The sequence below is a fragment of the Crocuta crocuta genome, unplaced genomic scaffold, assembly GCF_008692635.1.
Source record: "Crocuta crocuta isolate KB4526 unplaced genomic scaffold, BGI_CrCroc_1.0 scaffold580, whole genome shotgun sequence".
Taxonomy (NCBI): Eukaryota; Metazoa; Chordata; class Mammalia; order Carnivora; family Hyaenidae; genus Crocuta; species Crocuta crocuta.
In genome coordinates, this window is record NW_027527940.1 from 4,749,777 (window position 1) to 4,773,297 (window position 23,521).

The 23,521-nt window shown below is 35.4% G+C and overlaps 1 protein-coding gene and 1 non-coding gene across 4 annotated transcripts in view; one reads left to right on the forward strand and one right to left on the reverse strand.

Annotated features, from left to right (window-relative positions):
* STAG1 (STAG1 cohesin complex component) overlaps positions 1 to 23,521 on the reverse strand; it is a 422,866-nt gene that overhangs the window by 227,159 nt on the left and 172,186 nt on the right. For all 3 annotated transcript variants that reach the window (XM_077752340.1, XM_077752338.1, XM_077752339.1), the window contains exon 5: positions 3,834 to 3,930. In XM_077752340.1, the coding sequence (XP_077608466.1) occupies positions 3,834 to 3,930 (97 nt within the window). The remainder of the gene's footprint in view (positions 1 to 3,833; positions 3,931 to 23,521) is intronic.
* On the forward strand, positions 9,160 to 9,263 carry LOC144221828 (U6 spliceosomal RNA). The gene has a single exon (XR_013332192.1). It is a non-coding gene; the product is annotated as a U6 spliceosomal RNA (small nuclear RNA).

A 23,521-nucleotide genomic window follows, 5' to 3' on the forward strand; every position in this document is an offset into this window, starting at 1 on the left:
GAAAAAGACTATAGGGGTAAATCTTCATGCCCTTTTATTTAGCAATGGATTCTTAGATTTGACGTTACAAGCATGAGCAAAAATTAATAGATAAAATGAACTAAATTAAAATTTAAAACTTTTAAGTATGAAAGGACATCTTTAAGAAAGTGAAAAGACAAGCTACAGAATGGGAAGGAAATCATTCCAAGTTAACTATCTGAAAAGAGTTTAGTATTCAGAATATATACAGAACTCTTACAATGCACAACAAAAGAAAAACCATCTAAGTTAGAAATGAACACAGGGCTTGAATACGCATTTCTTTAAAGAAGACATACAATGGCCAAAAAGCACATGAAGAAGATGTTGAAGATCACTGATAATTAAGGAAACACAAATCATGATGAGATACCAATGAGACACCAGTTCACAACCACTAGGACAGTTAAAATAAAAAAACTGGAAAATACCAAGAGTTGGCAAGGATATAGAGAAAAGGGAATCCTAGTACAGTGTTGGTGGGAATATAAAATAGTGCAGCCACTAAGGAAAAGAGTTTGGAGAGGATGTGAAGAAATAAGAGTTCTTATACATTTTTTTGGAGGAATACAAAATGCTGCAGCTGTTATGGAAATATCTGATGGTTCTCTAAAAAGGAAAAGCAGAATTACCATATGACCCGGCAACCCCCCAAGTACTCAAACAGAATTTGTTCATAAATCTTTACAGGAGCAATATTCGCAATATCCAAAAGGTATAAATAATCCAAATGTCCACTAACAGATGAATAAATTAAAAAACTGTGATCTACACTACAGCTATTCAGCCATAAAAAGGAATGAATTACAGATACATGAACTACTACCCTGATAAACCTTGAAGGCATTATGGCTAAGAGAAAGATATCAGACACAAAAGGTCATATACTGAACAACTACTTTTATATAAAATGACCAAAATAGGAAAATGTACAGGAACAGAAAGCAGATTAGTATTTGCCAAATGTTAAAGGAGGGAGGAGAGATGAATGGGGAATGATTACTTAATGAATATGAGGTATTCTCCTGCAGTGATGAGAAAGTTACAATACTAGAGAGAAGTGGTTCAACACTGTGAATGTGCTAAAAGTTACTGAACTATACAATTTAAAATGGTTAATTGTGGTACCTCTGGGTGACTCAATTGGTTCAACGTCTGACTCTCAGTTTTGCCTACATCATGATCCCACAGTTCATGAGTTCTACCCCTGTGACAGGCTCTGCGCTGACTGCAGAGCCTGCTTGGGATTCTCTATCTCTCCTTCTTTTTCTGCCTCTACCTGTTTCTCTCTCTCAAAATAAGTAAATAAACTTAAAAAAAAAAGAAAAAATTAATGGTTAATTGTAAAGATAAAAATAAATAACTAGATAGATAAAATGGTTGACTATATGTGGAGTGAATTTCAACTCAATTTTTAAAAAGTCAACTGGTACATCATTCTTCAATCATTTATAAGACCAACTACAAAATTTGATAAGAACATTTCGTTGAAAAGACTGAAAAGAAACATTTTCATGTATTACTAATAGGAGTAAAAATGGGTACAATTCCTAGAGCAGGAAGTTCAGCAATATCTAATATAATTTACGAATACATTTTCTGACAGACATTCCTCCACAAAGAACAAACAAGGTATACACAAAATTACTCACTACAGTATTGTCTGTAATAGCAGAAGACTACAAATCATAAAAGGGCATGTTAACAGACTGGTTAAACTAAATTATCATACATACACACAAAGAAGTCCTAAGATCCTATATTGAAAAAGCTCCCTATATACCATTATCCTTTGTGTAAGAGTAGTGGCGAAGAAAAATATATTCTTACATATGCATATGGAAATTAGATAAATAATGCAGACAGATAGATGATATACAACAAAATAGTTAAAAGCAGTTAACTCTGGAGCAGATGAAAAGGCAGGAAGTGGTAAAGACTTTTTGCTTCATATCTTTTAAAGCTTTCTGGTTTTCTGAATGTTGGGAATGAACTACAAAAGGAAAAAAGTCAGAGACTACCAATTGTTTTAAAATCAAAACCCAAACCAGGGCACCTGGGTAGTTCAATCAGTTAACTGACTGACTGTTGATTTCAGCTTAGGTCATGATCATGCAGCGGTGGGATGGAGCCCCACATCCGGCTCTGTAGCACAGAGCCAGCTTGGGATTCTCTCTCTTCCTCTCTCTCTGCTCCTCCCCCACTAGCTTTCTCACTCTCTCAAAATAAATAAATAAACTTTTAAATCAAAACACAATCCAACAGAACACTTATATAGATTAGATAATTCACGTAAAGTAGGTCACTCATGCTTTGTCTTACCAATCTTAAAACTGCAAAATTAACAAAGTCTTTTTCCTCCAAAAAGCATAATCTCCTGCCACTCTTCATCAATCTCAATGCTCTAAGATTCAGGTTCAAACTCTGTGTCCAAGAGTGTAGCCTGCTTTCTTGTCTTGAGGCATTTATATGTAATCTGTTACCTTTGGCCTTTCTGGTCTCTCCTACTTTTCTTTTACTCAGTCTCAGTCTCACCACAGTTTTTCCTCTAAGATGCACTTTCTTACAAATACTCCCACATTCACACATACACAGAGATACAAAGCCTACACTAGATCAGAAGCCCTTCCTTGTTATCCCCATACTATCCTGTCCTTAGAGATACAGACTCCAGATTGAGACAAGCCTGACTCTGAATCTTGAGTTTGTCACTTAAACTAACTATATGTCCAAACACTTCTAAGCCCTTTATTCTGTTTCCTGATCTATAAAAATCATATCTGCCTGACAGAACTGTTAACCAATATATTAAATGAGCTAATATATATAAAGCACAGAGCTTGACACATATTAAATTGTCATTAAACTGTCAATAAATGGTGGCATTAAAAGCCACCATTAAGTGGCACTGAGCACTTCACTGAACTACTGGTATAATTTCCCTCTTTGCTCCTTGTAATAAAGCCTCTTTTGAAAATGATACATACTCTAATACTGACTGCAGCAGAGACAGTCTTCATAACATTTGTATACTCTGGAACAGTGCTTAGTCCAAGATAGAGGTGTTCTGTAAATATTTTATAAAAACTACTTGTGTCAATACTGTGAGTGACAAACAAAAATTAAAAAGTTTTCAAGATACCAAATGAATCAATGATCTCAATAAAAGATCACTGTACTTTCTGCACTGGAAAGAGAAGAATGCTGATCTCCCTTAAACCCCTCACCCCCATGTAACACAGAATAATCTATTAGGATTTATTATTCCTGAGAAGAAAAATGTCTATCAGTTATCTATTAATATGATAAAAATAAACTTACATTTTATTTTTAAAAAAACTATCTACAGATATCCAACAGATGATAAATTTAAGAAACCAGATTCTGGTACTTATGTTACCTTAAGCAAATTATTTAAGGTTTAAGCACTTCATCTATGCAATGAGGACCTTATACATACTGAAGAAGAAATAAAATAATGAATATTAGGAACTATCAAAATTCCTAATCTGAAACATAACTAGAAACACTGTCAGTAAATATTATAAAAACTTATGATCTAAAGTTGATTCATATATTCCTTAAATGAGTTTTAGATTTCCTTCAAAATTTCATAAAATTTTATAAACTTGTTCTTTCATAGCAAAACTGAACCAAAACAAAATGAAACAGCCTTAAATATAATTTTCTTTATCAGAAAGAGATCAGCACATCATTCTGAATGGATTATATATAACTAAAAATAGGTGAAGTAGTTTGACACTGCTGGACTGCTAGATTCAATGTACATTATTTATTCTAACATTATGTACCTCGACATCCTGAACACTGGATAAAAAAGTTGATTAAATCCAGAAGCGCGATGTCCCTGTCTTGTTTATATGATTCAATCCAGTCATCCACCACGGACTGTAGAAAAAAAATATATAAAATGAAAATTTTTTAAAATTGCTATTACAGAAAATAAACTTATTAAGGTCTGTGATTTTATGTGTGTGTCTACTTCAAATACCTGAAATCATGTCTCTGTAGCCAAATAAAAGTAAAGATTTCTTTATTTTCAAGGTAATTAAAAGATTAGTTACTAGTCTCAAAAGCTTGTTTAACCTAGACCACAACACAAATCTGACTAGTCTAATAATTATTAAGCAACTATAGATACCAATATTCAAACCAGATTGTGGAAATAATACAAAAGCTAAACTAATTACACTTACACATGGAAACTGTCCATGTATCCAAAAAAAAACCTATTCCATTAGTAGTGCATAAAAAGAATACACACCATCTATAACCAAATGCATTTTATCAGGAATGCAAAAATGAGTTAATAACGGGAAACCAAATAATTCAATTTATAAATGAAATGAAGAAAAATTAAATGAAATTACTAGATCTCAAAATGGTATCTGACAAAATTGTGCAGCCAAGCTTAATAAACAACTTCTAGAAAAAGTAAAGTTAGATGAAATATATATAAACAAGATAAAGACAAAGACTATAATAGATCTGTTGTTGAAATGCTCAAGACATTTCAACTTAAAAATGAACAAGGCAAGGATGTATCACTAATTATGACACAGGTTTTAAGTTTTTAGTTAAAGCAAAAATTACTAAAATGATGAAGAGAATTCTCCCTTTCCAACAGTTGGAAAAAAAACACTTAATAGTCTACTAAAGTGACTCAAAAGATTCACAATGGAAAAAATTTGATTAAGACAAGTGACAAAGACAAATGTACAAAATAACTTTTAGATACTGGCAATATATAAGAAACATAAATGGATGAGCAATATGTTCACAGCTAGTTACCTAATTATAAATTCAAGAAAGGTATAAATGTTAATGAGGTAAATTATAAAAACTAGAGAATACAGAAAATTACCTAAATAAGTTTTATGTACTGAGTTAAAATTTAAAAAAGAAAAAACCCTTAGAGCTCTATCAATAAAGTCTTTCCAGATTGTTAGGCAAATTTAATGTGATTCCATGTAGTATACTTGTAGGCTACCTGGTTTGAGGTTTCTTCGGGTAGAGGTAGGATATCACAGAAAATGTATGAAAATAATTTTTAAACACTTTTAAAATCAATTCTTACTTTTGTATGTAAGTACAGTTATATACAGTAAGACATAGGAAACTTAAGTTACACCTTGATGAAATTTTACAAATACATACACCTGTGTAATCATAAGCAATATGAAAATATAAAATATTTCCAGAACTGAAGCAGCTCCCTAAATACTCTCTTCTATTCAGTAACCATCCCCAGCCCAAAGGGTTTAAGAGTGGAAATGTGTTTGAAACTCATATAAGTAGTATCATTTTTTATGTCTAACTTCTTTCAATCAAAGTTCTATCACCTATTATGTGTACCACTACTTCCTTTGTATGCATTTCTAGGTAGCATCTGATTATATTAACATACGACAATTTATCACCCATTTAACTGGTGAAGGACATGACTTTTGTTTCCATTTTAAGGCTATCAGGAACAAAATTGCTATAAATATGACTGTACACTTATTTTGATGGACATAAACACTTGTTTCTGTTGTATATATATCCAGCAGCAAGCCTATTAACACATAGAACACATATAATGTAAATGGTAAGTAGACAATACCAATTTTCTAAAACAGGTATATTAAATTATATGTTCATCAACCATGTACAAGATCTACCAATGTATGAGATTCTAAAACAGGTATATTAAATTATACATTCATCAACCATGTATAAGATCTACCAATGTATGAGATTCTAAAACAGGTATATTAAATTATACATTCATCAACAATGTATGAGATCTACCAATGTATGAGATTGGGCATTCCACATCCTCACCAATACTTATATTATCAGTCCTATTAATTTAACCATTGTGGTTGAGCATATACCTTCTTTAACAACCTCTTTCACTCAAGAGCAACCACATTCCCTTCTTGGATGTGAAAAGAGAGGACTTTTTAAAACTGTTCATGACTATAACACTATGTATCTCTATTTCATCACATTAGTGCCTGGGAGGTTTNCTTCTGCACACTGCCCTTAACTCATCCTAACACTGACTTTCTTTTTCTTTCCTTTTTAGACTAGAAAACAAAAGCATTTTCTAAAGGACAATAGGGGTTTTACCTTAAAAAAAAAAAAAAAAAAAAACCACAGAAAATTAGATAGACTATACAGTTATAGAAGAGGGTTAAAAAAAAACAACCAAAAAGAAAGAGTATCATGGTATCTGTTCAAGGTTAAGCTCGGCCGAATAATGTGTCAAGGACATGGTTGACTAAGAATGGTGGTGAAGACAAAGAATGGATAAATCAGGTCAAGTTATTTTTAAATTCATGGCCCATGCAGAAATGCTTTCTGACCAAGGTAAGGAAGTATGGCACAAAGCTAAAGAAGAACCATTTCTCCACTTCTGTAGGGGGCCCAGCATTGTGAAAACTCTCTGAAGATGGTGAACAAATTTTCTTCAATTCCCAAAATGACAGTATCAATTTATAATCTCACCAGTTAGATGTGAGGAGCCCAGAAACATTCTGAATAAAACTAGTGAACAGAGAATTGCATAAATATAAAAATTTAACACAAAGATACTGAAAACAATATAGGCTGAAAATAATATAGGACTAGAATAGCAGTAAGAAAATAGAGTACAGAAATAAATCCAGGTATATATAGAACTTAAGCTGTGACTAAATTTCAATTTTTTGAGGGAAAAGGTGGTTAATTTAATAAATGATTTTGGTATAACTGGTTATTCATCTGAAAGGAAACAAATTATACCTTTTAAAAGAGTGGGATGTAGGCAAAAGAATCTAAAGAACTGAACTCTAGAGAGATAAAGGCTTCTTCGATTGGCAGACACTGGTGATTATTAGAGACATTGCCAAGCATGAGCATAGGTAAATGGATTATACAGTATTTCATAATATATAAGGCCTTAGGCTGTGAGACAGGATAAAACAGAAAACTTCTATCAGGCACATCAAAATTAAATTGCTGGGATCTTTAATAGAGAAAAAAATTTTTAAGTAGCCATAGGGTCCATACAGGGGACCAAAGCATATGAATATGTACACATCTCATTAAAAAAAATGAAATCCGGGGACGCCTGGGTGGCTTAGTCGGTTAAGCGTCCGACTTTCGCTTAGGTCATGATCTCGCGGTTCGTGGGTTCGAGCCCCGCGACGGGCTCTGTGCTGACTGCCAGCTCAGAGCCTGGAGCCTGTTTCAGTCTGTGACTCCCTCTCTCTCTGACCCTCCCCTGCTCACGCTGTCTCTCTCTCTCTCTCCTAGAAATAAATAAAACATTAAAAAAAAAAATGAAATCCAAGGTATTATGGAAAGACATACTTAAAGTACTGAAAGATAAAAAACTGCCCATCAGTTGGCAAAAAAACCCTAGCTTCCCTATAATCCCACAAAGATCAACAAGTGGACAGCCCCAGGGGACCACTAGAGTCCACATAGGACGTTTTAACAAGAAAAGTGAGAATAATCACAAGAAGAGAAGGAAGGAAACTTCATCTTGCCTGTAAATCTCATTCCCCAAACTAAGACAGTTTACAATGCTCACAAGAAACTTCCCAGCTAAAAATGGTTCCTCTTGTGGGGCACCTTGGTGGCTCAGTTGGTTAAGTGTCCGACTTTGGCTCAGGTCATGGTCTCATGGCTCATGAGTTCAAGCCCCATGTCAGACTCTGTGCTGACACCTCAGAGCCTGGAGCCTGTTTCAGATTCTTGTCTCACTCTCTCATAGATATACTGAGCCAGCTAGGAACAAGGAATAAAAGCAGAAGCTATTAATAGCAGACAAGCACCAGGAGCCACCATGGTTCACAGAGACCTGCTCTGTAGACAAACTCGGTGTATTTCACCACTGACAAAACCAAAGGCTAGCACAGCCACTGTGGACTCCCACAGATACTGCCAGCTCTCCTCTCAGGTATTTTTGTTAGCTGAAACCAGCTGCATAAGTCCTTTTCTCAAACCTTCCCCTGCCACCATCAGATCTACACCACAGCCATGCAGGATCTCTATAGCTGCATAAGAGTAAGAAGCCAGTCACCTAAGTCCCTCCCCAGCCCCACGGAAGCCGAGGAGCTGCACACATAGCCAACTTGAGCTTCTACAGTTAGATGAGCATAGACACCAGCCTAGTGCCACCCTCCATCACTGAACACTGTTGCCCATGCTCAGAGTTAGCCCCTCTTGCTGTGCACCACTGTCCTAACACCCATCACTGGCCTGCACTGTAGCATGCATGCTCAAGGCTAGGGGAACATGCAACCACTGGTGAGTACACCAAAAGCCAAGAAACCCTGCAGCTGCTGGTAGGCTCAGATCAGGCCCTGCCTTCTGTCACTGTCCAGTACCACCTTGCTCACTTGTACCTAGCTCCTCCAGGCTGCATACCTACACTCTCACCCAAGCTCCCTTCCATGATTTCCACTGCAAAGGGCATGTCTGGAGGGAGAGTATGAAACCAGAGGAGGGGATATTGTCAGCCAGGGCCTCCACAGTTACCAGGGAGCCCATAACTGGTTTTAGCCCTTACTATCTGCACTGATACTCACCACTACAACTGTGTCTGAGACAGGTCTCTTCCTCTGTATAGACACCTGAAGCTGACCACCACAGCTCAGTGTGTGTACACCACTGGCTCCGGGTACTGCCACTGCCTGCTTTGGTCCCTAGTTACCAAACCTGGAAGTGTTGCTTAGAACCGAAACAGCTCTCACGGCCACTGCGGATCTTCCACAGTGCTCACCAAAGACTGCCAAGTCCACACAGAGGAACCTGGTGGCATGAGCATAAAAGACATCATGCCTTTCTGAACCCAGTGCCACCATACGCCACATTTCTTACCCTACAACATTAGACCCAGGGTCATTGCATGATTAAGTGTGCCTTTACAATCAGGTGAAAGGCTCCCCATATGGAAGTGTTTCGTTAGTCTGGAAGAGGTAACTGCTTCTTCAAATACATAGATATGAAAACACGTCTTCAGAATTATGAAGAATCAGTAAAATGTCTCCATCAAAGGAATATAGTACATCTCTAGAAACTGGTCCCCAAAATATGAACATCCAGTAACTGCAAAACAAAGAATTTAAAACAGTTTCTCGTGCTCACTTCTGCAAACATATGCTAAAATTGGAATGATACAGAAAAGATTTGCATGACCCCTGCGTAAGGATGACATGCAAACTCATAACATGTTCCATATTTTTTAAAAAATTCTGTAGCTACTGTGAGAGCTACAAGAGAACACAGATAAGCAATTAATAATATCAGGAAAAAATATAATAATAAAATGAGAAGTTCAAAGAAAGAATACATAAGAAAGAACATAGAAGAAATTCTAGAGCTGAAGAATACAATCACTAATAATGAAGTACTCAACAGATATTTTCAACAGTGAGGTTGAATAAGCTGAAGGGAGAATCAGTAAGCTGAACACAGATCAAGTAGAATTATCTAAATGCCGGAGCAAAGAGAAGAATGAAAAGGAATGAAGAAAGCTTATCTAATTATGCCATACTGACAAAAGAAATAATATATGCCTCATTGGAGTCCCAAAGGGAAACGAAAGACAGAAAATGTAGAAAGCTGATTTTAAAAAATAATGGATCAAGTTATTATTTAAGTTCTCTTTTGATTTCTTTTTGACACATCTGATTGTTCAACAGCATGTTGTTTAATCTCTACATATTTGTGAATTTTTCAGTTTTCTTTATGTAACTGATTTCTAGTTTACACTACTGTAGACATAAAATAAATATTTATTTCTTATTAAGACTTGTTTTCTGGCCTAATATATGACCTATCTTAGAAAACAGTTCTAAAATAGTTCTAAGTGACTTGAAAAAAATGTGTATTCTGTTCTTTTGGATGTAATGTCCAGCAAATATGTTAGAACCATTGGTCTAACCTGTCCTTAAGTCCTTATTGACTTTCCATATAAATGATCTATGAATTGATGTAAGTGGGGTATTAAAGAACCCACTATTATTGTATTAGTGAACATTTCCCCCTTTAGGCCTCTTAATATTTTCTTTAGATCTTTAGGTGTTCTATGTTGGGGGCATAAATATTTACAAATGCTGTATCTTATTATTCTTATTGTAGATTCTTATTACAAATGCTTATCTTCTTATCTTCTTTATCATTATGTAACATGATTCAACGTCTCTTATTATAATCTTTGTTATAAAATCCATTTTGGCTGGTATAGGTATAGCTAATCCAGCTTTTAAAACTTTTAGTTTCCATTTGCATGGGATACCTTTTTCCATCCCTTTGATTTGTGCAGTGTGTGTCCTTGTATCTAGGATTAAGTCTCTTACAGCAACATGTAGATGGGTCTTTTATTTTTTTTAAATCCATTGAGCTACTGAGTGTCTTTTGATTTGAAATTTAGTCTATTTACATTTAAAGTAATTACTGATATGTATGGACTAATTGCCATTTTGTTAATTGTTTTCCAGCTATCTTTGTAGTTCTTCTCTATTCCTTTCTTCTTCCCTTGAGACACAGGAAAATGGAAATGTAACACCAAAATGCATGGGGTGCAACAAAAGCAGTTCTAAGAGGGAAGTTCACAGTGATAAATACTTACATCAAGAAAGAAGAAAAACCTCAAATAAGCAACCTAACTATATCTAATGGAGCTAGAAAAGAAAAAAAGGAAGAATGAAGCCCAAAGTTAGAAGAAAGGAAATAACAAAGATAAGAGTTGAAATAAAGACTAAAAATAGAAAAGATCAATGAAACTAAGAGCTGCTTCCTGAAAAGACAAACAAAATTGACAAACTTTTAGTTACTTGTCTAGAAGAAAAGAAAGAGGACTCAAAATCAGAAATAAACGGAGATGTTATAACTGATACTATAAAAATAGAAAGGAAAAGATGTTACTACGAACAATTAATCATATGCTAACAAACTGAACAACCTGGAAGAAACAGATAAATTCTTGGGAAAGAAACCTCTCAAGACAGAACCATGATCTAACAGATAATCTGAACAGAACACTTACTAGTAACGGAGACTGAATAAGTAATCCAAAGTCTCCTAACAAACAGGTCCAGGACCAGTCAGCTTCACTGGTGAATTCTGCCAAAATTTCCAAGAGGAATTAATATAAAACCTTTCTAATAGAAGAGGAGGGAAGTCTTCCAAACTTACTTTATAAGGCAAACGTTACCCTGATACCAAAACATGACAAGAATGCCAAAAGAAAATAAAATTACAGGCCAATATCACTCATAAACACAGATGCAAACTGATTAAGACAATATGAACAAAGTGAATTTAATAATATATCAAAAGTATCATACATAACGATTAAGTGGAGTTTATTCCAGGGATGCAAAGATGGCTGAACATTCACAAACTGTTGATGAGGTATACCACATTAACAAAATGAAGAATAGAAATCCTATGATTTTCTCAATAAATGTAGAAAAAGCATTTGAAAAAATTCAATATCCATTTATAATAAAAACTATCAACAAAGTAGGACAAAGAAAATGTACCTCAACATTTAATAAAAGCCATATGTGACAAGCCCATAGCTAATATTATACTAAATGGGAGAAAAATGGAAGCTTTTCCTCTAAGATCATGAAGAATACAAGGATGCTCACTATCACCACTTTTATTCAATATAGTATGGGAGGTCCTAGCCAGTGCAATTAGGCAAGAAGAAGTAGTAAAAGGCATATAAATCAGTAAGGTAGAAGTAAAACTTCCACTATTTGCGATAATATATATAAAGAAAACCTTAAAGACTGCATAAGAAAACTATTAGAACTAATAAACTCAGTAAGGGTGTAGTATACAAAATCAATATGCAAAAATCTGTTGCAGTTTTATATACTAATAATGAACTATCAAATAAAGAAATTAAGAAAACAATCCCATTTATAATTACATCAAAAATAATAAAATACCTAGAAATGTATAAAAAATAATGGCAAAAAACATAGGAGAGATTTGGACATCCAAGTTCATGAAGGTAAAAATTCATCTCAAAATTTCAACTGAAAAGTGTTCTCCAAGTCACATAAGAATAAAAGTGTCTAAACCTATAGACAGAAGTTTAAAATACTAAGAGAAAAAAAAAATAATTGTCTCATAAAAAGAAACCCCAATAAGGCTTATCAGCTGATTTCTCAGTAGATCCTTTGCAGGCAGGAGAAACTATAATGATATATTCAAAGTGTCAGAAGAAACTGCCAACCAAGAATACTTTACCTAACAGAAATGTCCTTCAAAACTGAAGTTGAAGGGGCACCTGGGTGGCTCAGTCAGTTAAGCATCTGACTTCAGCTCCAGTCATGATCTCACGGTTTGTGGGTTTGAGCCCCGCCATCCGGCTCTGTGCTGACAGCCAGCTCAGCCTGTTTCAGATTCTGCGTCTCCCTCTCTCTGACCCTCCCCTGCTCACGCTGTCTCTCTCGCTGTCTGTCTGTCTCACTCTCTCTCAGAAATAAATAAAACATTAAAAAAAAAAACTGAAGGTGGAATAAAGACGTTTCCTAAATAAAAGCTGAGAGAATTCATCACCACTAAACCTACATTACAAGAAATGCTGAAGAGAGATCTCTGAGCTGAAACAAAAGGACACTAACATGAAAACGCATGACAATACACAGCACACTATAAAGGTAAAGAGATAGTTAGATTCAAAACCCTTAATATTATAATAGGGTAGAATGTTGACTACTTTAGTATAAAGGTTAAAGGACAAAAATATTAAAAACAGCTACAGTTTTAAATGTAATAAATACACAATATAAAAAATGCAAATGTGACATCAAAAACAAACATAAAATGGAGGGATCTTGTAGTGATAGCTGCACTCTCATATTCACCACATCACTTTTCACAGTGGCCAAAATATGGAAACAACCTACATGCACATCAATAGATGAATGAATAAGGAAAATGTGATATCTAAACAACAACTACCACCACCACCACCAAAAACAAACAAAAACAAAAAATGAAAATGTAGTATCTATATACTGGAATACTTTTCAGTCAAGACAAAGACGGAAATGCTGTCACTGCTGACAACCCAGATGAACCTTCAAGTCATAATACTAAGTGAAATAAATTACACAGAGAAAAAAATATGCTGTCTGATATTACTTATTCCACAGGAATCTAAAAAAAGCCCAACTCAGAAAAACAGACATAGAGTGGTACTTACGAAGGACTGGGAGATAGAGAAAATGGGAAGGAACTGATCAAAGGGTACAAACTTCCAATTAGAAGATTAACAAGTTTTGGGAGTAACATACAGAATGGTGACTATAGCTAATAACACTATATTCTATAATCTTAAATGTTGTCACCACAGAAACTAAATGGAAATAATACAAGGGGATTAGCTAATACTATAATAGTAATCTTTTGTAATATACAAATATACCAAATCAAAGTTACATACTTTAAACTTACACAATGTTGTGTGTCAATTATATCTCAATGAAGTGAGGGAAAAAAAGAAAAAAATGCAGAAGTTTTTAGCCAGCAAAAAACATCTTTCAAATAAAAGCAAAATAAGAACTTTCAGACTAAGAAAACTAAAAACCAAGCAAATAGACTGAACCTTCCTCTTGAAAGACAGATACCATCCAGACTGTACAAAAAGACATAATCACATGATATCTATAAGAGACACACTTTAAATACAGAAGCAGAGTGGTTATACAGAAAGAATGAAAAAATATATATCCTGCAAACTTTAAATATAAAAAAGCTGTTAAAATCATTTTATATCAGACAAAATAGAAATCAAGACAAGGAGTAATGTAAATATAAAAAGATAGGTTTTATAATAATAAAGTGGTAAATTCATCAGGATAATATAAAAATTCTGGATTTTTATATACCAAATATTCTCAAAATACATAAAGCAAAAATTGAACTTAAAAGAAATACGCAAATTAATAATATTTCTGATTTTTAATATATCTCTCAGTAACTGTTAGAAGAAATAAACATAAATATAATAAATATACAGAAGATTTAAAAAGCACTAATAATAAACCTATAAAACACAACACGAACAATTATGGAATACATAGTGTCTTTAAAAACATTTTGAACACTTCCCAAAAGACCAAAGAGCAAGTCTCTATGAGTTTTTAAGGACTGAAAAAATACAGAGCACAGACTCTGGCCATAATGGATTTAAGTTAAGACATCAGTCTTACTGATGTCACAGTAAGAACACAACTAAAATATCCTCAAGTATCTGGTAATTAAAAAATGTTTTGAGCTGAATGATAATGAAAACACATTACCAAATTTGTAGAATGCAGCTAAAACAATGCTTAGCGGGAAATATACAGTTTCAAATACTTACAAAAGAGGTCTAATTCAATTATTTAAGCTTACACCTTAAGAAACTATTACATTTTCTTATATGAGTTGTCCTCATATAGGGAGTAGGGAAAGATAAGTAGTATAATTTCACGATTACGAAGAATACTTCATTTTTTTTTCTAAATAATATCTACATAGACCCAATATAGAGCTAGAACTTACAACCCTGAGATCAAAAGTCCCATGCTCCCCATTTCCAATGTCCCTCTCTTGAAAAATAATTAAAATAAAGGAGTACATGGTCTACCAACGGAACAGCCAGATAACCCACAACAATAATATACCTACAGTCTCTCAAAGAGAAGGTCTACATAGAATATCTGAATTACTAGTTACAGCTATACAATCATGCTGGCACCCAAGCTGACAGAAGCCCTGTTATTCTAAGAGGCCTCCAAGGTTGATGCTGAGAAATCAATACCTAGCTGATGGAAAAGGAAAACACAGAAAAGCATGGCAGATTTTTATAATTCAGGCTTGGAAGACATAGATATCACTTTGGGTAATACTTCATTGGCAGGAACTTATTAACTAGCCACATTGCAATGCAAGAGGAGTGGAGACACTGAGTCTCCATTTGCCAATACCCTCCTTGAACTTTTTCCACTATGAAAAGGGAAAAACACATTTTTGGTAAGTGGGCAGTAATGTCTGCCAAAAGCTGCCCCTCTGGCTACAAGTATTTATATGCAGGCTTCTTCCTTCACAGAAAAAAATACTTACTTGCGTGAATACTGCAGTACTCTTTACTGGAGGAAAAGAACTAAGCAATCTAAATATCTATAAAAGGAATGTTTCACTAAATTATGATATATACATAGAGTAAAATGAAATAACTATTAATACAAATGAGCTTTACCTATATGTTAGCACTAATTATATAAAAAGTTGTTTATGACATACTAAGTGAAAAAAAGAAATATATATGATTCTACATTTAAAATATCATGTACACATACATATATATACTAGTAACATGGAAAAGGGTATGAAAAAATTCTAATTGTGACACTGATAGGCTTGCCCTCATTTTATTCCAAAACACTTAAGTCTAAGACTTTACTACAAAAAAATTTTCTAAAAACTTAGCCACAGATTCTCATGAAAACCATAAGTAGCATTTGTTTTTTGTTTTTTTTTTTTTACAAATAGTTTATTGTCAAATTAGTTTCCACATAACACCCAGTGCTCATCCCCACAAGNATAAGTAGCATTTGAATCAAAGATTATAGTAAAGTGAGAAAAAGAATTACATTTGCTATAACAATTTTATCATATTATATTAGAGGAGAGTATAATAAATAATTTGAGGCAGTTAGAAAAATAACATTCTAAAACCTGGGAATGAAAAACTAAATGGAAAACAACAAAAAAATTCAGAGTTTCAAAGATAAAATACAAATATATGGCATAGAATAGTCAATGCTGTTATTTAAAAATGAGTTTTAAATCTTCTAAGCTTTTTATAAGCTAAACCCAGAGGAAAGCTCAATCAATTCAATCTGGATCTCTACACAGTACAATGAGTGCATATACTTCAAACTCTAGTAGATAAATGTATTCTTTCAACAGGCCATTTGAGAAGACCTTGGTTAAGCAGACAAGGACACAGAGAATTAGTATCCTATACTGTTGCTTAAGAGTAGATTCATTTGCTTTGGAGAAAACAGAAGCAGATGGCACAGATAACATGCTACATTGTAAACTAAAGATCCTAACTAGAAATCTTAAATAAATAACTGTGTAATAATTACTATTTAGATGATTTTTTTCCGTGTAGCTTTTAGCAATATGGAGTCCATGTTTTCCATGAATATGAATGTAAATACAACACAGGCAGACTAGAGTTCTGTATTACTCCAGGAGACTGACTAGACTGTTATTTTACCCTCAGGTATAAGCTAAGATGTTCTGGTTTTCAGAGCTCTCCAAAGACTGGTTTTTTTCCTGTTGTTGGCTTTCTTGTTGTGTGTTTTTGTTTTTTACATTAACACTTAAAGGGACAAACTGATTGATCCTACACATGTAACCCTATTTCTTTCACTCCCACTCCTTTCCCTCCTACATTAACTAACTGCAGTTACTGGCCACTGTGATCCCATTACTGCCTTTTTACATAACTATATTATTGCATAAGTTCAGAAAATTTTGATTTTAAGCTCAGATAAATGGTGTGATCCTTGAAGTGACAGGACAGATTTTATTTCATAGTTAGGAATGGAATCATAGTTTACAATATCATTTCAATACCATTTTTCAGACAAGTAAACATAATGTCCCATACACAGCATATTTCATACTTCCACTTGATACTACTTAGTTTTATTCTTTTGTTTTATATTATCTGATTTTAAAAGAGAAAGACATTATCAACAAGTATACTTTTCACTTTAATTTGGTAACCTATCTAGGTTTAAGCCTGAGTACCATAATAGTGATATCTAAATGAAACAGTACAGGAATGGCACAGAAAAATTAAAATAACACATTAAATATCATTCCTCTTAATGTCAAGCTTTTATAGTATTTCTCTCCAGCTCATAACATGTCTTTACATTTGTGATATTTATCCTGCAGAAGCTTTCATCTGAGGGGCGCCTGGGTGGCTCAGTCAGTTGAGCGTCTGACTTTGACTCAGGTCATAATCTCACAGTTTGTGGGTTCGAGCCCCCCCTCAGGCTCTGTGCTGACAGCTAGCTGAGACCCTGGAGCTTGTTTCAGATTCTGTGTCTCCCTTTCTCTCTGACCCTCCCCTGCTCACGCTATCTCTCTCTCTCTCTCTCAAAAATAAATAAAACATTAAAAAGCTCTCATCTGAGAAATTTAACAAATAACAGCCTGAATATAAATTGATTTATATTCAATTTTCCATCACTCTTTCATTCAGGACAGAACTGCTAGGGCAAGTAAGGTAGCAAAGCCTTCAGGGTTTGCCAAATCCAAGGCTATGGATTCCTGTAGGGGCTGTTAGAGAAAAGGAACAGCACAAAATTAAGCACTGTCAGCGCAGAGCCTGCTTGGGTTTCTCTCCTCTCTCTGCCCCTCTCCCTGCTCACTCTCTCTCTCTCTCAAAATAAGTAAATAAACATTAAAAAATAAATTACTGGCCTCAGAGGAACTGCAAGGGACCAATATGATAAGCTGAGTTGCCTCCTATTCCTAAGGCTGGGAAAGTGCTATCCAATTAACAAAACTGTTGGTTAATGTGATACTCATAGGAATGAAGACTATGATAATACCCATTATATGTGAATTTGTGCCAAAGAAGGATCCTAAAAATTTGACTTAACCATTCAAATTTTAAAAAGCCTTAAGAAGTCAAAGCAAAGGGTGCCTGAGTGGTTCAGTCAGTTGTGTGTCAGACTCTTGATAGCTCAGGTTATGATCTCACAGTCATGGGGTTGAGCCCCTGTGGGACTGGCTCCATACTGAGCCTGGGGCCTGCTTGGGATTCTTTCTGTTAAATATTCTCTCCCTGCCCTTCTCCTGCTGGTGCTCTCTGTCACTCTTTCAAAATAAATAAACGTTAAAAAAAAATACAAGTCAAAGCAAAATAATATGCCAAAAGACTTACCAAATAAGAAGGAGAAAAAACATTATACTAGGTATATTTGAAATAGATGGAAACTTTAAAGAGCAGAAAGAACCTTCTAGAAGAAAAAAAAGTTCAAATTTAAATACACATTAGCTGAATGAAAGAATAATCACTGGGGAAACCGGGCTGGCTCCAACAGTAGAGCATGGGACTCTTTTTTTTTTTTTTTTTAATTTTTTTTTTTTTTTCTAGGAGANCCCCAGAGCATGAGACTCTTAATTCCCGGTTTCTGAGTTTCAAGTCCCACAGCGGGCATGGAGCCTACTTAAAAAAAAAAAAAGAAGAAGAAAAGGAAAAATTAATTTAATGGAAAATGAGTTTAATGTCCTAGAAGGCAGTGGGGGGAATCTCAACATAAAAGAAAAATATATAAAAGGAATTCATGAGGAAAGGGGTAAAATCCTTGGCAGATGTATATAAGAGATCTAACACATACAAGTATTTAAGAAGGAAAGAAAAGGAAGAAACACAATTAAGCTGATCATTTTAAGAGGAAAATCTACCTTATCAATAAAAGATTTAAACCTGAACATTAACATGGCTTACTTAGTTCCTGTCAGAATTAATGGGGAAATGACACACATAAGCATAGCCAGGTAAAATTCATCAATTCCAAGGAAAAAGGAAAAATCCTACAAATATCAGGACCAGTAATTAAACACACTATATACAAACTATACTTCCACATACCGAGCATCCATCTGTATTCAATGCCTCTCTTATAAGATATGCAAATAGCTGCCACCACCAGACATTTGAGGAAAACCAATTTACTGTGCCTCAGCACCAAAATTATCCCATTGGTATCTGCTCTATATTAATGGATTGGACTTTACAAGCACTGCCCCTTCACAGTAAACACTACATTAAGCTTTATTAGCACAGAGCTCTGGAAGGACAGTCCAGGAGAAGGGGGAATCTCTCTTCCTCGTTTCAAAATGTTAAGAGTTTTGTGTTTTTACCCTTGTTGCATAGTCCATCAGTGGTGGTCTGTCTCATCCTCATGCTAAGTGTGCAGTTCTTTGGAATTCTTGTGCCCCCGCCTGGGATTGGTGATTATCCTCTTGATGCAGCCATCCTAACACTGACACTGGCAGCAGTATCATCTTCCACTGTAATACTGTCCACCACAGCCAATATGACTATACCTCAGAATGTTGTTTCCTGCTGTCTAGCAAATGTAAACCAGCTCTGGCTAAGGCAATCCAGTGAACTTCTCTGGCATTCAATAGGCTGCAAACCCACGTTCTCCAACAAGGTCCAAATCGAAGCCTAAGGAAAAGGAAACCCATATATCCAAGTCTTTCTTTCCTTGAGAAATCTCCTTCAGCCCTAGGGTCTCATTTAGTTATCCTTACATCTTATAGTTATTCCTTTATCATTGTTTACTAATTATATATAATTATACCAACTCAAGAAACTGTATGGGTTCTGACTCCTGATTCAATCCAGATTGGTTCAGATTTGGTTCCAGGAGTGGTTCTAAAACATAAACTAGTAAAGATTAGTTTTGGGGATTGGTTTAGTCATGGGCTTGGGATTAAGCATGGGGTTGATCTCCTTGCCAAGGAAATGGGATGACAGAAATCTATGGCATGCAGTAGTTTCAGAAAATCAATCAAGCTATCACTTATGGTACACTGTAATGAAGCATTAACTCAAGCACATTCTTTGAAAGCTTAAGTGGCCTCTCTATTTGCCATTATGGCAGTAACATGACTATAGACAGGAGTGTAAGACAGGTCCTTTTGTGTATACCTGAGTACTTAGAAAATGACAAGCCAAGTCCACTAACTCTCAAGCTTAAGTGACAATGAGAGAGCCAGAGAGCTTCTAAGATTCCCCTAAAAGAATTATCTTCTTTCTTGTAGGTATGGGGTTAATAGTGCTGAAAATCAAGGCAAAAATTTAATTGTGTAGGCTGCTGAGTTACAACAACTGTTGAATATCAGTCTCATCAAGTTTCTCACTTGAAAATTAAGACCTGGATCAGGAAAGAATGGGATTCTGAAAGTGAGAACAGAGATATCTGGTTTGTCCTAGATGAAACTTAACAATTTTGAATCTTTCCTCATTCCCCACTCCCCTAAACCGCACTTGTAATTGGGAGCCTCTAATACCAGTGAATGTAGTTTGCTTTCCCACTGTCTGAGAACACTAGCCTTCCTTGGTTTGAAAAATCTGATTATTTCACATAAGCAGATGCCTTAAAGGGGGATGCTCATTCTTTAAGACCAACAACCAGACCCATTACCACTAGATCCATAACTAGGGTCAAATCTCAATATACTCCAAGAAGACATGTACACACAATGACCCAGCAGGTAACAGCTTACATACCCAACAGAAACTCGAGGGCCACATGTGGAAGTGGATTCTAGAAACATTTGACCAAGGAGGATGGAATATCATGCTATTATCAGGCCAAACTAATGGATATGGGCGCACTCACTAGAGACTCCAGATTTAATGTGTTAGTTCACATAGCTAGAAATGACTGGTTGGTGAGCTAAAAGTTGCCTTTAAAGGTTGAGAGGACAGAGATTCTCTGGCACTGATATGGAAGGAGTAAAGAATCCAATGATTTAGGGATTTAGGAATATGGACTGGACTTATAAAAGAATTTCATACCCCTACTCTTCCTCAACTGTGCTCCACAAGACAGCCCAGATGGCAATGAGAACCACATTAGTAAAAGGAGGCTCTGTATCCTTTTAAAGATCTGTGGTTAGTCTCCTATGTAAGCCAGGTATAAGTATAGGGGATGTGGCCATTAAGAAAACCTCTCAGGTTTCAGGGGAGATGATGGGATCCAAGGTAACACAGCCCAAGTGGACACACTTAATCAAAGATAAAGCAGGAATGTAATCTGTTAAAAGCAGCAGGGACATACTGGTAATCAGAATGTCCTGATCTACAGAGATCTTTGACAACAGATAATGATTAGAGTACACCTAGGAACAAAACTAAAAACAGGCCAAAGACCTCCATGATACTGTTTGGTTTATACAACAGAAAAACTTCTAGATCCAGTAGCCAGAAGTCCAACTTGTATTAACCAACACAGTGGGGAATTACAGCTTTCTCACCAGTTGCCAATTGTGGGTTAGCTCACAGATCCCAGAGTACAATAAATGACATGGAGACCATGTCCTTTGAAGAAAAATCTTGCATAACTATTATAAGCACACACCATACATCGTCTAATCCTTCCCCGGGACTTGCAGCCATTAATTAAAGGTAATGATCATTGTTAAAAGAAAATACCCAGACATTTCATGTTAAAATAGACACGGTCTCTGAAGTGACCTAAACTCCTGGGGATTCAGAATGCAGCTGTGGTCTACTACTTAAATCAGGGGCTTACGGAGGTCAGGTCACACATGGGGTTGTAAATCAAGTCTGACTGACAGTGACCATAAACTGTCCAGTGACCCACCCTACAGTTATTTCCATGGTCCCCAAATATACACTTGGAACAGATATACTTCGCAACTAGAAGAACCACATATGGACTTTCTGAGCCATGAGATAAGGGGTATAATAGAAGGAATGTCTGTTCATAGCAGCACTCTCAACAATAGCCAAAACATGGAAAGAGCCTAAGTGTCCAACTGACAAATGGATCAAGAAGATGTGGTTTATCTATACGATGGAATACTACATGGCAATAAGAAAGAATGAAATCTGGCCATGTGTAGCAACCTGGATGGACCTTGAGGGTGTTATGCTGAGCGAAATAAGTCGGGCAGAGAAGGACAAATATCATATGTTTGCATGTATAGGAGGATTAGGAGGAATTTAACAGAGGACCGTCGGGGAGAAAAAGGGGAAATAGTGGGGAGAGGGATGGGGGCAAACCATGAGAGACTCTTGAATGCTGAGAACAAACTGAGGACTGATGGGTGTGGGGAGGAGGGAGGAGTGATGCACATGGAGGAGGGCATTTTTGGGGATGAGCACCGGGTGTTGTTGGAAACCAACTTGACAATAAACTATTTATAAAAAAAATTTTTTTTAAAAGAAGGAATGTCTAAAGTTCACAGAACTTCCCTCTCTTACCAAAACAATAAAATAGAAGCAATATTAATATTACATTCCTGGAGTAAGTGCAGAGTTTAATCAAAGACTTGAAAGAAACAAAGGTGGTGAAAACTATTACATCCCCATTAAACTCACCAGTTTGGCCTACATAAGAGTCAGATAAATCCTAGAGAACGAGTATGGATTATCATAAACTTAATTAGGTGGTGACTTTCACTGTAATTGCAATCCCTAGAATTTGATATGCAGCTACTGACCAAACTAATGCCTTTTTCTCCAATTAAAAAGGAGCACTCAAAGTAAGTCATTATTGCCTAGAATGAAAGGATACCTTCCCAATGTTGCTTCTGTGCTATGTTAACTTTTCTGCTCTCCAAGATGTCTTGGCCATCTATTATCTCACAATTTCGGTGATTCAGAGTCTAAACACAACTGACCTAAATTTTCTGGCTAGGGTCTCACAATGCTGCAATCAACGTGTTTACTGCTCTATATTCTTATTTGGAGGCTCACATAGGGAAGAATCCATTTCTGGGCTTACTTACATTGTTGGATGAAATTATTTCCTTGTGACTAGCTGTAGAATTAAGGTACCTGACCTTCTGCTGGCGACTGACTGGAGACAACTCTCCAAGCCAAGAAGATATTAACAGTTCTTGCCACATGGGTTTTCCTCAACATATCACTTACTTTGTCAAACCATGAAGGAAAATCCCTAGAACAAGTGTGCTGGCAAGCCAGCATCTAATATAATATAATGTAATCACAAAGTTGTCCTCCCATTATCTTTTCTAGAATTGATGGTTAGAAGCAAACCACAGGTCTCAATACACTCAGAGGAAGGAGTAAAGAGCATGAATACCAAGAGAAAAGAGTCCTGAAGGCCAAAGTTGAGTTTGTCCACCACAACAGTCTACAGATACCTTCATCATCCTTACATTACACAAAATTATCATGCTACTTCACTACTTTGATGACATGCCCCCAATCTTTAAATGGCCAGATACTTCAGTGAGATAGCCACTGGCCTCTACGTTATTTAGGCGGTTATCTCCCAATGTCTATCTTGCATATGTCTTTCTAAGACTTTAAATGTATCTGATACATCCTGATCATCCTATTCACTTAGTACAGTGTTGTTAAAAATCAAATTAGGTGGAATAAATATCAGAAGAAAAAATAAAAACCCTACGGAGCAGGACTGGGGGTGGGCAGGAAAAGAGAGAAGACTGCTATTTGGGTCACTGTACCATTTGACTTCTTTTAAATCATGTACATGGTATTGCTTAATAATAAAGTATAGTTTATAAAAAGAAAATAAAGATATAGATAAAAAATAAACAGAAATAGAAGTGCTGAAATGGCAAAATTAACATCAAATTGACATTAAAGATTAGAAGCACTAAACAAGAAATAAGTATTATATAACGGTAAAAGGCTAAGGATTGAAGG